Raw genomic sequence first — 15248 nt, 5'->3', positions numbered from 1 at the left:
ATGTTTTTTTAGTGTGAGTGTGTATGGGAGCCTTGTGTGAGGTGTAGATACATGTGCAAGCATATATTGACATTGAATAAAATTACATGGATCAAAATTACAATGCACATAAAATTACATTGAAAAGTATATCATCGTTGTCCACAAGAGGAATGCGCACTATATCCTTGAACCATATAATCATATTGTTGTCCTTCATCTCGGAAATGCCACATTTGGCTCATCTATAATGAAACCCAACCTCAGTGTTAGAAAAACATTGTCCTTTAGTACAATTTTCATTATCCTTTAGTATAATTTTCACGGCTCAAATTGGAAAATGTGGTTATAATTTCACCTAGCCCTGACTTTAAAGATTCAAAACATTGAAGTAAACCATGCATTTTTTTCATTAAAAACAGGTTGGTGGGCTTGAAGGCCATCCTTTTTTATATTTCTGGCACTGCTCAGCCTCGTCTACATTGAAGTCTGAATCATCATCTGCGGCCTCATCTTCCTGCAGGTCAGCATCATCTTGGGGCTGTTCTTCCAAAGGCACAGTGGTTTACAGGTGCTTGTTGTTGTTGTTGTATGTGAGGGAAGGCACAAGGAAAAGGGGATTTCCTCAGATGCGATGGAAAAGGGGACCTACTAGAACCGGCCGGAGAAGAAGGGGCCTCCTACTCAGACGCACGCACAAAGAGGACCTCGACACTGTGTGAAAGGCCATGGCAAAGTAGGCCACATATATTGATGTTTCATCATATAGGTTAAGTAATCCCACTGATAAAATTTTAGTCCTCAAGTACTAACTTAAAAGAACTATGTAGGTTTCATCATATAGGTTAAGTAATCCCAATGATAAAATTTTAGTCCTCAAGTACTAGCTTAAAAAAACTATATACAAGCGTTTCTTAAAATATATATATAAGAAGAAGACTAAGAGCGACTTCACACGGGATGGCCACGTTCTTTTTTCCCAAGCATCTTGAACTCAACCAACGAGGCCCATCGAAAACGGGTGTACTTTCATGTGTCAAAAATCTTACTTGTGTCGTTCGGTCACAATGGCCAGTGCACCAGCTCACAATCAAACCTACTACAAAACTAAGAATAGGACACAATCAAGCTCAGACATTCCATTGTAAGATCAATTAAGTATAGTCATTGAGTGGCACTGGGAGTGCTTGGATCAATGTTTCCATAGTCCCATGTGCATTTTACAATTGCACAAGATTGGGACATCAATATTACCTTTTGTCTATGCATTGTAACTGAATGCTAGCATGCAAGGAATCCAAATATAAGGCTTTCAACATTGTATAGATTCATCTTTACAATGTATGTGAGAATAATCCTTTGATATTAGTATACTTACAGGAGCATGTCTTTGATTAATGTTTAACTGGCATTAATTGGGGCATACTCAATATGCTTCCGTGGTACTAACATTGCATAGGTATCAAAGCCCTAAGTTACCCACAAGGAGCCCTTACATTATGCTTGTTCTAAGGCATCTTGCATGGATGTTTGCATTAAGGTTATTTGTTTTTTTTTCACTCAACAAAGGTTTTTGCTAAGGTTTTCTAAAGTAAGTCTTTGTGTAATGTATGCATAGTCTTGCACAAGGTTTCATGCTAGATAGATCTGACTCTGGATAGAAAATTCAGCTCGATAAATTTAAGTTTTTCTCAAAAAGAAAATATGTGTTTTCTTCATGGAGACATTGCAAAGAGTTCTTGAGACTTAATTTAAGGATGAGTTAGAGGTGTGGGAGCAAGGGTCAAGGCTTATAACCTATGGATGCACAAATTAGAAAAGCAAGAATTCAAGCATGATGAGTTATGGCAACGTTGATAACCACAGAGAGTCCACCAGCAAGGGTTGAAACTCAACAAGTGAATTTCCTTGGGCGCCTAAGAGCTTCCATGGCTAGGAGACAATTCCTTAAGTAGAGAGATTGTTCATTCCATAGATTCCATGCCAATTTCTTTGGGAGGTGTGCTTGAAGCAGGGTTCTTTTTTTAAAAGATAGATTCAACTTAGCCTCGAACTTGTTCCATTTTTTTAAAAGCCTTGTCAAGAGGAAAATTTCCTCTTTGAAATTTTCAAGATTTAATTATAATCAGACAAAAGTGTGAAGAATTTGCTTATTCAGAATTGCAATTTCTTCTGCAATTCATGGTGAAAAGGATTATGGTAAGGCTCAGTTAAAGTATTTTCAAAACACTGGCTTGAAGCGAAAGCTACAGTCCGACCATAGCACATTCTTTAATCAATGTTTAATTAGCATTAATCAGGACTAGAATGCTTCCACAATACTCATGTCACGTTAGTATCAAAGTCCAGACCACTGATAGATATCCACAGGGACAAACTAAGACAAATCCTCTGCCATGCGCCCTCAATATGGAGGAGAAGAAACTCTGACAGCCCTTGGTATGGAAAGACTTGGTACCTCCCCTACAGGAATTGTAGTATTGGGAGTCCATGTTGGTTTGGGATAAGCTGTTGTGATTAGCTGTTGGTGATGAGTCCTAACCTTAGAATGGTGGATTGGAGCTACCATTCTAAGGCTAGGACTCATCACCAACAGCTTATCACAGCAGCTTATCCCATTACCATGGACTCCTTTGACATCACAGGAGCTTATCCCATACCATGGACTCCTTTGACTTCCAGCACTGCCTGGCACATATGGCGTGCACCGATGTAATGACGCCATGGAGCGCATTATTTAGTGTTACATTCTCCCAATGTGACTCTTCCCTGTCCTTCGGAGCAGCTTATCCCATACCATGGACTCTTTTGACTTCCAGCACTGCCTGGCACATATGGCGTGCACCGATGTAATGACGCCATGGAGCGCATTATTTAGTGTTACATTCTCCCAATGTGACTCTTCCCTGTCCTTCGGTGTAGTCTTCCTTTTAGAGCAGCCAACCATGAAAGGAACATCTTTCTTATGGCATTTTGGAAGCTTCCTTTAAGCTCTACCTATATAAATGGAGCAAGGTGAGTGCTTAGACACTCAATTATTTTTCTCTAGCATTTTGAAGATGTGCGCTCTTTTCTACTTTAAAAAGCATCTCTTTCTTGGGAAAAAAAAAAAGGGTGTAGTAGAGTTCGTTGTCCTACCCTTCAATTAAGCCAGCCAGCAAGTATACACAGGTATCACTGACTCTTTTTCCCTAAACCAATGTACTACAGGTAAGTTTTGAAAAATAAAGAACCTAAAATGTGGCACATATATGTGACATCACAGCAACAAGGCAACCACATTTACTAATTTGGTAACACTTTATTAAGAAGCAATGTATTTTCATCACACAACACACTATCCATTTTTCTACGAAGATCATCTTGCCATTGTTTGCCATATTAAAAAACTCTCTTCTCGAGTTTAGTTCGTGAATGATAAGGTGTTACAACCACAAAAAGAGGCTAGAGGGCCTTTTCACACAAACTGCCAGCCATGTGTAGGCCACACTACATACATGAGGATTCCCACCAAGAGACAACGCCCGCAAGATACATGGGCAATATATGTTAAGGGTCTTACTTGAGAGGCATACAAGGTTGTTAAGCAAAATTAACATTAATGGTGTAAGACTGCTTTGTAATCTGCCTTCATAATATTGTGCAGTTCTTAGCCTTCTTTTTAGGCTTCTTCTGCTTTGGGGGCTGTAATACTACTCGTATTGCTGCATCAAAGACAGTTTTCACATTCTGCAAGGCAAAAAAGGAATCACTTGCAAACCTGGAAGCTCACTTCTGCAAAAGACATCATCTCAAGGCAACCAAATGCTAGGATGGTAATCCCATACCTGTTGTGTCTTTGAGCTACACTCAACATATGCAGCAGCACCGACTTGCCGGCACAATTCTTCCCCCTGTTCATAGCTAGCCATTAGTACGACTCTTCACCTTGATCTCAAAACATTAAAAGCTAAAAGACAGGATCCCACATTCACACATGCATGTGCCACATCCACACAATGGCAGACGCACCACAATTCTTGTCAAGATTGGTGAACATGATGCAACAAAACTATTGTAGCTTAACATTTATATAACAAAAGAGGCACTACCTAGCAGTTAGGGCATCGGACTTCCATCCTCTCCACATGTGCACCCAGTCTGTATGTGTTTCTTCATAAACAGGGCCCGCAATGGCCTGTGCTAAACCCTAACCCAAGTGTTCCCTTGCCAGGTACTCTGCTGCAAGCGTTTGTAGTAGTAATAAGTCGAAATCAAGGGCTTGTTTCCACACTCGATGGGGTTGGAAACCAGATCCAGAGGTGGTTGAAAATAAAAAAACCTTGTTTTTTTTGTTAGTGACAGGATTAAGACTAATCTACTAGGATTAACACTAAACACTCAACTGTAATTAACAGAAGTCAGGCTTCAAGCAAAAGATAGCCTACACATGGGTTGGTCCACAATCGAGAGTCAATTTCATTAGATCTAATTGCCAACTAAATAGGCAATCTTCTATTTTCATCAAGAAGGACCTCTTAACAGACCCTTTTTTACATGCATGTAAGTTTATCATGGTTGACTCTCACACTACATGTCCAGACAAGGGTCATTAAACCCCCACTCGTCCAACACATGTGGGATCCAGACCTCTCATGCATGGCACAAGTGTTCAGAAATTTTATTTTATCGAGCCGGTTCTCATTGTAATTTGAATACAAGTGAGTACTAAAAGACCTAGGACAAAGTGCCCAACACACATAAGTGTGTTCACACGCGAAAAAAAACATGTGTCCAGTCACAGGGAAAAGTGCCCATGAGTAAGCTGGGTTCACACCTGAACTAGCCAGGAGTGGACATGACCAACAAACCTCCCTCAAGTGAATGGTGTGAACGAGTAGCAACAGGGTGATAAAGCTGTGAATGCTGCCCTGCACTATGCTCCACAGTAAGAGTGAACTGCAGTGCCAATGGAAAAAGCAAGCACTATATGACTAGAAAAAGGAGAATCCCCAATGTCATAGTGCTAACGCTAGAGCACAGTAGTACATAAATGCATGACCAGAAATGCATGGCAAAGATCATGTGGACATCAACTGCATCAAATCAAGAGGCATCGCATAATACCCCCCCTGAAGGCAAGCATCCAAATGCCAAGCTGAACTACATGTAATCCACATCAATGCTCTGTAACTGCACCAGTGATAAGCATGAGAAGAGGTAGCAGATATACACGTGTAAAGGCAATAGGATCCAGAAGTCATGCCTGTGAGACATGCAATGTAAGCTGCAGAAGTGATACTCATCAATGGATGATCCAATGAGGAAAAATCAGCAATTGTAGGGCTGATATAAGTAAAAATTCAGCAATGGAAAAAGCTGAAAATGGGGAGAGAAAGTGGGGGCTCGAGGCGGGTTATCAGCCAATGTTATGAGAGGATAGGTGAACTCTCAGCGATCCCATGATCAGTGGCATGTATGGCAAGTGTAAAGATGCATAATCCCACAATGAATAATATACATGTGACATGTCAAAACCATGAGAGCAGGCCAACACTGGCCAAGTGTGTAAAAGGCACTCCCAATAAACATCACATGTGAGAAAGTGACAATGTCAACACTATAGAAACAATCCCGCTGCAAGGGAAAACTGCATAAAAGGCATCTCTAGTAGACATCACATGAGAGAAAACGTCTAGCATAAACCAGCATAAGGGTCAACAAGCATAAGTGACCATGAGGCATCACCAACTGCATGTGGGCAAGTAGAATCCCCCCCTAAAATGCATCTGCCAGAAAATACATATCATGGAGTACACACTATAAAGCATACTCATCAAAAGCAATGGCATAAGAAGACATCTCTGCAAGCAACAAAGATGTAAGTGTCAAGGCTGACACATGTGTAGCCAAATTGGTCTGATCCGCAACTGTGGAAGAAGATGCCAGCTTCTTCTTTTTTTCACTCTCAATACGCTTCCTGCATTCCTCTATGGTGTGCCCTGTTTTCCTGCAATAGTTATAGCGCTTTTCTTTTCAGGCTTGTCCTCTATCTTGGGAGGATCCGATGGGCTAGGTTTAGGCCCAGATCTATCCCCACGAAAAGGAGAAGCCATTGCTGACTCTGCAGACATCATGTTGTTCCTCTTGGAACGAGATTGCTCTTCACTGAACAAGAGAGTCACAAGGTTGTCAAAAGTGACCACATTAAGTGCATTGCTAGCCAACAACCGCAAAGTGGTGCCAAATGTCTAATAAGAGTCAGGCAAGTTGCTCAAAATTGTCTGAACAAGATAGCTATCTGTCAAGACCTCATCAATGTTAATGAGCTGCTCTCGTAGGTCCTTCACATGTGTAAGGTACTGATCGATAGAGTCACCTTCAAGCATGCAGTCAATCTCAAGCTTGCCCCGAAGGTAAGCTACACGAGCCTCATTGCAACCTGAATACAACGCCGCCAAGGTATCCCAAGCACCCTTTGCAGTGGTGCAAGAACGAATGTGTGGAATGATATGCCTGTGGCATGAGAGAGCAATCAATGCATGGGCCTAAGCATCCCTAGCATCCCAAGTACGCTGGTGCTGAGTAGGAGGAAGATGAGGAGGTGGACCTGCAAGAGGATGAGCGGGAATCACTTCACCTTCCGCTGGAGCAGGTGTAAGAGGACGCTCCTTAGTGCCATCCACATACAACCATACATTTTTGCCAGTGAGCTTGTCCTCTTGAGATAGCATTCCAAAGAGGTCATTATTACTGTTGGCCATGATAGCACAGCAAATCTGTCACAAGTCACCACGAGTATGCAATGCCCAGAAAACCGTAAGAATGTGGGAGATAAATAGCATGATAACCAATGGACGGAGAGGGAACTTCTTCACCACGAGAAATACATATGCATGTTCCAAATTTGCAAGTGTACTGCACGATGATGCAAATCTGTCAAAGTGTCCACAATGGCATACATATACTGCAGCAAACCACAAATGTATACATGTGCCGTGAAAAACACAATCAACTGACACCTGTAAGAGCTACAAGCGCTCGAATCCTGGCAGATCAAATGAGAATTGGTCGAATGCTCCAAAAATGAGCTCAATGTAGAAAAGCCCTAATTTTTAGGCAACCAATTAGACCAAATCTAAACCGGATCTGCACCTGAAAATCTGCTAATGCGATTGTCACCTGTACCAAGTGTTGCAATGCCCAAAAATTGGGAGAAATGTCCCAATGCCAACCAAATGTGCCTGTAATACCCAAAAAATTGGGGGAAATGTCCCAATGCCAACGAAATGTGCCTATCATACCCAAAAATTTGGGAAAAATGCCCCAATGCCAACCAAATGTGCCTGTAATACCCAAAATTGCTGCAAATAGTACCAATTTCTACAAAATTGAGTCAATTTCTACAAAATCTCCAAATTTCTAGTGCAATTATGCACCAAATCTACTGAAATCAATGCCAATGTGTGCCAATGTTGCAATTGCAGGCTCAATTGTAAAAAGCCCCAAATTTGAACAAGCAATGTGTGCAATTTCAGGTCAAACCTTGCAAATCTGGAATTTGAAGTTGCTTTGGGCAGTGCAGAGCATGCACAATCGCAAGTACAATCGTACGGTGCAGGTGCAGGTACAGTCGCATGACGGCGCAAGTACGATCGTACGACAATACAGTTGGTAAGGGACATGATACAGGGTGGCGCAGGTGGCGGCAGGTACGAGCACAGACTGCGGCGACGCTCGGCAGATGACGGGCGGCACAAATCTAAGGGCGACGATGGTAGATCTGAAGGCGGCGACCCCAAATCTGGCAGTTGTGAAGCCGGCAGTGCACGGATTTGGTATCTACAGTCGACGGCGGCGCACGCAGGGGCAACGGCAAAGGCGACAATGCCGCTGCGAACTGGGCTGCGCAAAGGGCGACGGGCGACACTCGATGCAGACGATACTTGCATACGACGCAAATCTGGTGGCGGACGCAGAGGGCGGCGGCGGCGTGCAGCTGAGAGCGGCGGCAGGGTGGCTACAGGGCGGCTGAAGGCAAAACCCTAACCCTAACCTAATGCAGCAAAACCCTAATGCCCTGATGTGTGCAATAGGCTCAAAGCTCTGAAGGGCAGCAGGGGGCAAGTCCTAATGCAAACCCTAACCAAGCTCTGATACCAAGGTTGGATAGGAGGGAAGCTAGCTTGCACGCGCGCGCGCACACACACACACACAACCTCAAGCATAGAGAAACGTGAGTGCTAGAAAAGATGTACTCAATAATGATATGAAATGAAAGTACAAGTGAGTACTAAAAGGCCTAGAACAAAGTGCCCAACACACATAAGTGTGTTCACACGAGAAAAAACCTATGTCCAGTCACAGTCACAGGGAAAAAGTGCCCGTGAGTAAGTTGGGTTCACACCTGAACTACCCGGGAGTGGACATGACCAACAGCCACGAGACGAGTGCGAGAGACTCGTCTATCCATCTCCTCTAGCTTTTTGTAGAGCTCTACATATATGGCCTCCTCCTCTCCATTACGCTCCTTGTGGACACTTTTAAGAGTGTCCACCGTCAACTTGAATTCGTCGACGTTTACCTATAAACTTTATAATTGATTAGGGGCTAAATAATAAAACATTGAAATTTATGTAAGTCTAACATGTTACATAACAATATACCTATCTAGCTTGACTCATATCGTGCATTGCACACACCATGCGCAAGTTATTGCGGCAATAGACCAGCCGATTTACCTGTCTCATGCTCAGTCGATTACCTAGCTTCATGTGTATAAGTCAGTAGGAACTCCAGTTCCTCTCACATGCACCGGAAGAGCAATCCTAATCCATAATAAAAATAAACAATGTTCAGGATTCTAGTATCTACACATAATTTAGTACATTGGTGCCAAGTGGTTAGTGGTTACCTGCGCTAGAATCCTCAAAGCCACTCTTTTGTAGGTGAGGTTATTGGTAAGCAAATGACTCCCACCAAAAGAGAGGCTTCACCATAGAATCCCTCCTCCAACATACCGCATTGGCGAATGCGGGGCCCCTCTCATCATTACAATTGATGAGCTCCTGTAAGAACTCAAATTGCCCATTCTCATCATCGGGTAATGCTTTCGATAAGAAAGCATCCCTAGCTGAAAGCAACTCTTGATCAGTGAAAAGTGGGAGTGATTTGTAGGCAGGATGCAACAAAGCAGCAAGGCCATGGATAGCCTCTTCATCCACTTCCATCTCTTCTCCACGAGTGCCAAGATAGCATCGTGTCGAAGAGTAGCCTCAAGGGGATCACTGTGAATTTTAAAATAAAGTGGAGAATATCTTATATGAGAAAAACGAAAGAACAAGTATTTAGATTCAACATTCTATTTTAGTTTATTACTTATTCTTGAAAAGTCGAATCTTATTTACCTTGTTAGCATATACTCTAGATCAAGCTCATCGAGGATTGTGGTGCGGGTAATCTCAGCAATGGCCTCTCTCATAAAGTGAGTGAGAAGCCCCATAGTAACCCCCTCCATGTCTGTCATGCATAAAACCCTATACAAGGGAGTAACCGCAATGACTAGGATGCGGATCTGGCGCCAAAACTCCTCTCTCAAGCATAGCCGTTGAATGGCTCTTGCCTCATCGACAAGCGAAGGTATCTCACCTTGTATCCATTCTTGCCACTCTAGTGAAACCACTCTTACTTGTAGCTTAGGCATGACATCAAAAAGGCGCTCTAGAAGAAGCCACATGTAGACAAAGTGCGTCGAGGATGGCTTCTTCATCTCAAAGTCGTTGTGATGGCGGAAGATAGCAAGGGCCTTGACTTTTTGACTGAAAAAGTGACAATTTGAGTGGTTTGTGTCACCACACTCGTCACCCACTCTAACTTGCCTCCATAAGCAAGTCAAGGCAATGAGAGAGACGAGGAGTCCATATTGTGGACTTAAACTCCTCCTCAAGCAAGCAGCCCATCTTACCACAATTGGACGCGTTGTCCGTAACCACTTGAACCACATTTTCAGAACCTACAAGGATGATGGATCATGGATGCATGAAAAAGAAAAATAAATAAGACTTGAAAGTTGAGTAAAAGGCAAAGGCTAAACTTTCAAGCTTTAAACTCCAAAATTAAAATTGTATCTCACCTTGATTATAGCTTGTCGAATGTGGCGATAGATGACCTCGCTCGAGGTTTTCTCCCCCACCTTTCTGATATCCACGGCCCGCAAGAAGTACGTGCCAAGAGGGCAAGATACTAGAATGTTAAGGATGCCCCTCTTCTTTCTATCGGTCCATCCGTCAGAGAGGATGGAACACCCATACTTCACCCATCCCGCTGGGACGGGCTTGAGAGTCTTGTTAATTCTCTCCTTTTCTTCATCAAGTGCCTTCGTGCACATGTCGTTGCCATTGAGGAGTTTTGAGGATACGAAATGCGAGATTGCACTCAATGATCGTGCGTACAATCTCCACATTTGCGTCTTGTTGCTTTGCTAGGACTTAAGAGAGAGAGGCCACATTTGCATGGAGCCTCCAAGAGTGGCTTGCCTCTTGTGTGGAACCTCAAACTCACTTAGCCTCTTTGATGAGGGGTTGGAGTTGGTGAAGGGGAAGAAGGATGGGGAGAATGATGAAGAGGATATATCCATTGTCAACGAGATGACTTCGTCTTGCACGGCGACAACTGCAAGGGACATAGTAACAGGGGACGGAGAGGACGGAGGGCCAAGACGCAAAAACGCCGTCCCGAATCGGCAATTCGTTCCTATGCGGGCTGGGGACGGAGGGGACGCCTCGCGCAGATGCGTCACAAGGGGACGCCATCCCAAGAACGGTGGATCGGTACAGGCAAGTCGGGGACAGAATTGGAACGGGACGTCGTTTTTTTCCCCGTTGTTTTTTTCGCCCATTTTTTCGCTTTTTTTCGCCTTGTTTTTCGTCGTTTTTTTTTTCTTCTACCCGTTGCAGCTGACCGTTGCTTTCCTCTCGTTGCTGGCTAGCAGCTGCCCGTTGCTTTCCGTGCAAAGACTGGCCTAGCTGCCATCACCCGTGACATGAGCCTATAAGGCTTGTGCTGAGTGCTCTCCTCTCTCTCTCTCCCACTCTCTCACTCTTGGCAAGCCGCCCCAGTCTAGAGCTTAAGGCTTAAGCAACAAGCGCTCTAGCCTCTCTCTCTCTCTCTCTCCCAATGCCCAGGCCAGGCCCCACTCCCCCACTCTCTCTCTCCCACTCCGTCTCCCACGAGCCACTCTCTCTCTCTCTCTCTCTCTCTCTCTCTCTCTCTCTCTCTCCCACTCCCTCACTCTCTCTCTCTCTCTCTCTCTCTCTCTCTAGTCTCAACCCGCAAGCTTTCTCTAGGCTCTAGCCTCTCTCTCTCTCTCTCTCTCTCTCTCTCTCTCTCTCTCTCTCTCTCTCAACTTTCACCCTCTCTCATGGCATCTTCTTCACAAGCAACCTTCGGCTCCCCACATCGTGGTGGTGCTAGAAGAACCGATGGTTGGTCATGGTGGGAAGAGGTTAATGCCAACCGCCCTGGAAGTGGAGGAGGTTCACGTCCGTGCTCTTGCAAGCTTTGCCCCTATAGGCGGACGAGTGGGTCAGACAAAGTGAGAGCCCACCTTATGCATGAGTCCGGGCACGAGGTTCGTTTTTGCACGGGAATCACATCGGAGAAGAGAAGGGAGCTTCTTGAGCACATTGTCGGGCATGAGGCTTTGAGGGCTGCAAGGCCGGCACGTGTGGCTGTGGATCCTGTAGCATTTGTGACACCACTTGAGGGGTCTGTTTCAAGGTCAGGGGGTGCATCTACCACATCTACACCACGGCCACATGGTGTAGGTTCCTTTGCGCACCCGCGCGGCGAGACAGAGTACACTTGAGGGAAGTTGGGATCCTAAGAAGGAAGAGGTTGATTGTCACATGCACTCTGCACTAAGTGCATGGTGACAAGATGGCTCATCATCAGAAGTGCAGCATTTGTACAGTTTTAGAACCCAATAGGATGATAATTGTCGTACGCCGTGACCCCATTGTACATCCTCAGTCCAGGATAAGTCAGGCACGAGCTACGTAGGTCATTCCTCAGCCTTAGTGGGTCAGTCAATCAGTCAAGTCCCTTAACCCACTTGGAGAGAATCATTCATGCATGTAGAGTCAGTAGAAGCCTTAGGGTTTGCATCAGAAAGCACTCTGCATCTTGCATAATATGCATACATATGCTTGTGCATCATTTAGAACATCCCCAAAGCCTTAGGGAATTTACTGGGATTTATCTGGTATTTTTTCCATATTTATTAGTATTTATTTATCATTATTTGCATGATTGGGCATTTATAAATATTAAGTTTATTAAATGACCAACCTCCAGTTAGTATAAATAGGCTTGCCTAGAGCCTCTTTTGCTCATTCAGTCTTCATTGTGCTAAGAGCTCTCCTCTCTCTCTTGCTCTCAGCATAAGACTAATCCATGCCCTAGTGTCCATAAGCTTTCTTCTCCAGCCCTTGAGAACCATAGCTTCAATCCAGCCCTAGGTGTTTGTCCTCAGCCTCTAATCAGCCTGAATTCAGCATCAGTTCATGCCCATAGTTCAGCCCCAGACTCAGCTCAGTTCCACGCCTTAAAACCAGTAGCATTCAGCCTGCATACCTGCGTTTTCTGGTCCAGCACAGCAGCAGTGCTGCGTTTTGCTCCAGCCGTACAGTTTCCAGCCCTACAGTCATCTGTTGCTGCTGCGTTTCAGTCCACAGTCTTCTCCAGCCATCAGCGTTTCTGTCCACAGCAGAATCCAGCCTTGAAACAACAGTTTACAACAGTTTCCAGCATTGAAACAGTTGTTTGCATCAGTGTCCAGCATTCTCTGCATCATCAGCACATTCAGCAGTCATCTGGTGAAGGTAACTCAGCATTCATATGTGTTTTCAGCATTCTAACAGTGTGTAGAACAGTCCACCTTCTTCTTCTTTGAGCCTCAGGTGTGCAGCCCTTCCTCATGCCCTTGGGAGGAGTGCATAGGCTCAAGATCAAGTCATTGAGGTGTTTCTACAGCAGTGTACAGATCAGCCTTACTCAGATCCTCCGAGATCTTGCGTTTGGCTTATCTACAGTCCAAAGTCATTCTCTCTAAAGTAATAAAGCAAATACTATCTCGTTATCGGGATAGGGGGCCCTTCAGTGGTTAATTCGGGACCCAATCTGGTGTACAGTGTTCATATCTCTCTCTCATCTCTTTAAAGTTGAAGTAAATGAAATGGATTGCTAAACTCACGAAACTCAGGATACAGAAGACGGTGTGAGCATATTGTGTGACAGGATCAACCAATACAAAGACTTCCGCTGCATATCACATTGGTATCAGATTCAGATAGTCCACACACACCGTATCCTAGCGTGGGGGCATCCTCGGATGGTTAGATTGCGTTCCGGCACGACCACCGACTTCAGCATCATGTCTACAGGAGAGAGTACTCATCAGCCGGAAGACGTCTCCTCCGAAGGAGACCTTGCTCTTCCGCCTACAGCAGACACCATAGCTCTTCTAAGAGCTCAGAACCAGCTACTCATGGAGCGTCTCCAACTCTTGGAGGCAGCAGCAGCACGTCCTTCTACACCTCCAGCAGCACCCGACTACATCTCCCTCTTCTTTCAGATGGAACAACAAAGGAGAGAGGACGAGGCCCGAAGGAGAAGAGAAAAAGAAGAAAGATGGGACTATGAGGAAGCCCAACGCAGGATCAACGAAGACCGGCGTCAGGCTGAACTCGCCGCTCGGGAACACCAACGTGAGCTTGATCGAGAACGTATGTTACTCGAACACCAACGGGAAAAGGAGGCCATACACTTGAGGTATCAGCAGCTCTCCTCAGTCTCCCCAGTCATAGGTGTCACCAGCCAGCATCCCGCAGCAGCTTCAACCACCATCATTCGCAGTCAACCGAATTTCAGCAAGTATGATGGTAAGTGTGATCATTCTTCAGTTAATCAATTTGTTCATCAGTTTAATGCACATTTTCCATTAGCTAGGATCACAGACCCACAAGACAAAGTCCACTTAGCGGCTCCCCATCTCACTCGTGAGGCAGTCACTTGGTGGCAACATTGGTCTAGTATTCATACTGACCAGGCCACAGGTGTCACAGCCTTTGAGTGGGACATCTTTGTCCATGACCTGAAGACCAGATTTCTCCCGCCCCAGTACATGACCGGTCTGAAAGATGAGTTCTATGGACTCAGAAAGAACGGTTCCCCAGTGCTTCAGTTTTCCGGTAAGGTTATTACTTTAGCACAGCACTTAGGGTTATCTGAGCAGGCCAAGATGGAGCAATTCATTCGTGGATTGGACTCCAACATTCGGTTCACAGTTCGTAACTTTGAACCAAGTACATATGACCGGGCTCTGACTCTCGCTCAGAACGAAGAAATGAAGCTCGACGGGGGCAAGCCCAAGCAGACATCTCAGTCCAGTACCAAACCCCAGCAGCAGCAATCAGCTGCACAGTCAGGGAAAGGTACCGCATCTTCTAAAGATGCTAAGAAGGACAGCAGTAATAGCTCCAGTTCAGGGGGTAAGAAGGATAAAGAACCTAAGAAAACCCCTGATGAAAAGGCTAAAGCAGGCATTACTGGAGGTTATCTTCCTCCAGAGGAGCAAAAGAAGTATCAGTCAGAAAATAGATGTTTTTTCTGTCATATTATAGGGCACGGTAAGAAGGATTGCCACAAATGGCAAGCGGCACAGGCTACCAAAGCTCCTTCTGCCACAGTTGCCACAGCTTCCCCAGCTCCTCCAGCCCCGCCTACTACCTCAAATGCAGTTCAACTTTTACCTTCCATGCATCCTATACCATCCGTGGTATTTGATGCTAAGCAGGAGGGTGAGAGCGATGCTGCTCAGAAGAGCCTTATCCGAGCTTATGGCTCTGCCCAGGGCCGACAGTTTGTAGTCCTTTTCGATATGGGTAGTTCTGAAGACGCCATCTCTCCCCAGTTGGCTAATAAATTGAACTGCACTTTAGTCCCATATCATTTGGATGTGGACGGGTTTACACCTGGTCTTCGCACCCACATTTCCCAGAAGGCACAGCAATTTGCCTTTGAAGTTCAGAAGGCCTCATTTCAACGAGATTTCATCGTCTCCCCTCTGTTAGGGTGTGACATGATCTTAGGAATTCAGTGGTTCCGTCAGTATGAGCCTATTCCCGATTGGGGGCAGGACACTTTTACTATTTGTAAAGGTTTTCCTGAGCCTGTCATGATTCGTGGGGATAGAAGCATTCTTGGCATCCCATTGATTTCGCATCTCCAGG

General features: G+C 44.9%; 1 protein-coding gene across 1 annotated transcript in view; it reads right to left on the bottom strand.

Moving 5' to 3' along the window:
• Nucleotides 1-3360: 3360 nt before the first annotated feature.
• Nucleotides 3361-15248, bottom strand: part of LOC147632120 (rac-like GTP-binding protein 5) — a 34043-nt gene continuing 22155 nt past the window's right edge. Inside the window, exons 6-7 of the mRNA XM_086808750.1 lie at nt 3807-3872; nt 3361-3708 (exon numbers count right to left, since the gene is read on the bottom strand). Coding sequence (XP_086664876.1) covers nt 3610-3708; nt 3807-3872 — 165 coding nt within the window. The 3' untranslated portion in view covers nt 3361-3609. The remainder of the gene's footprint in view (nt 3709-3806; nt 3873-15248) is intronic.

This window comes from Cibotium barometz, chromosome 14, assembly GCF_041138505.1.
Source record: "Cibotium barometz isolate CiBa-2024 chromosome 14, ASM4113850v1, whole genome shotgun sequence".
In the NCBI taxonomy this organism is placed as follows: domain Eukaryota; kingdom Viridiplantae; phylum Streptophyta; class Polypodiopsida; order Cyatheales; family Cibotiaceae; genus Cibotium; species Cibotium barometz.
This window is presented reverse-complemented; position numbering and strand designations above follow the sequence as displayed.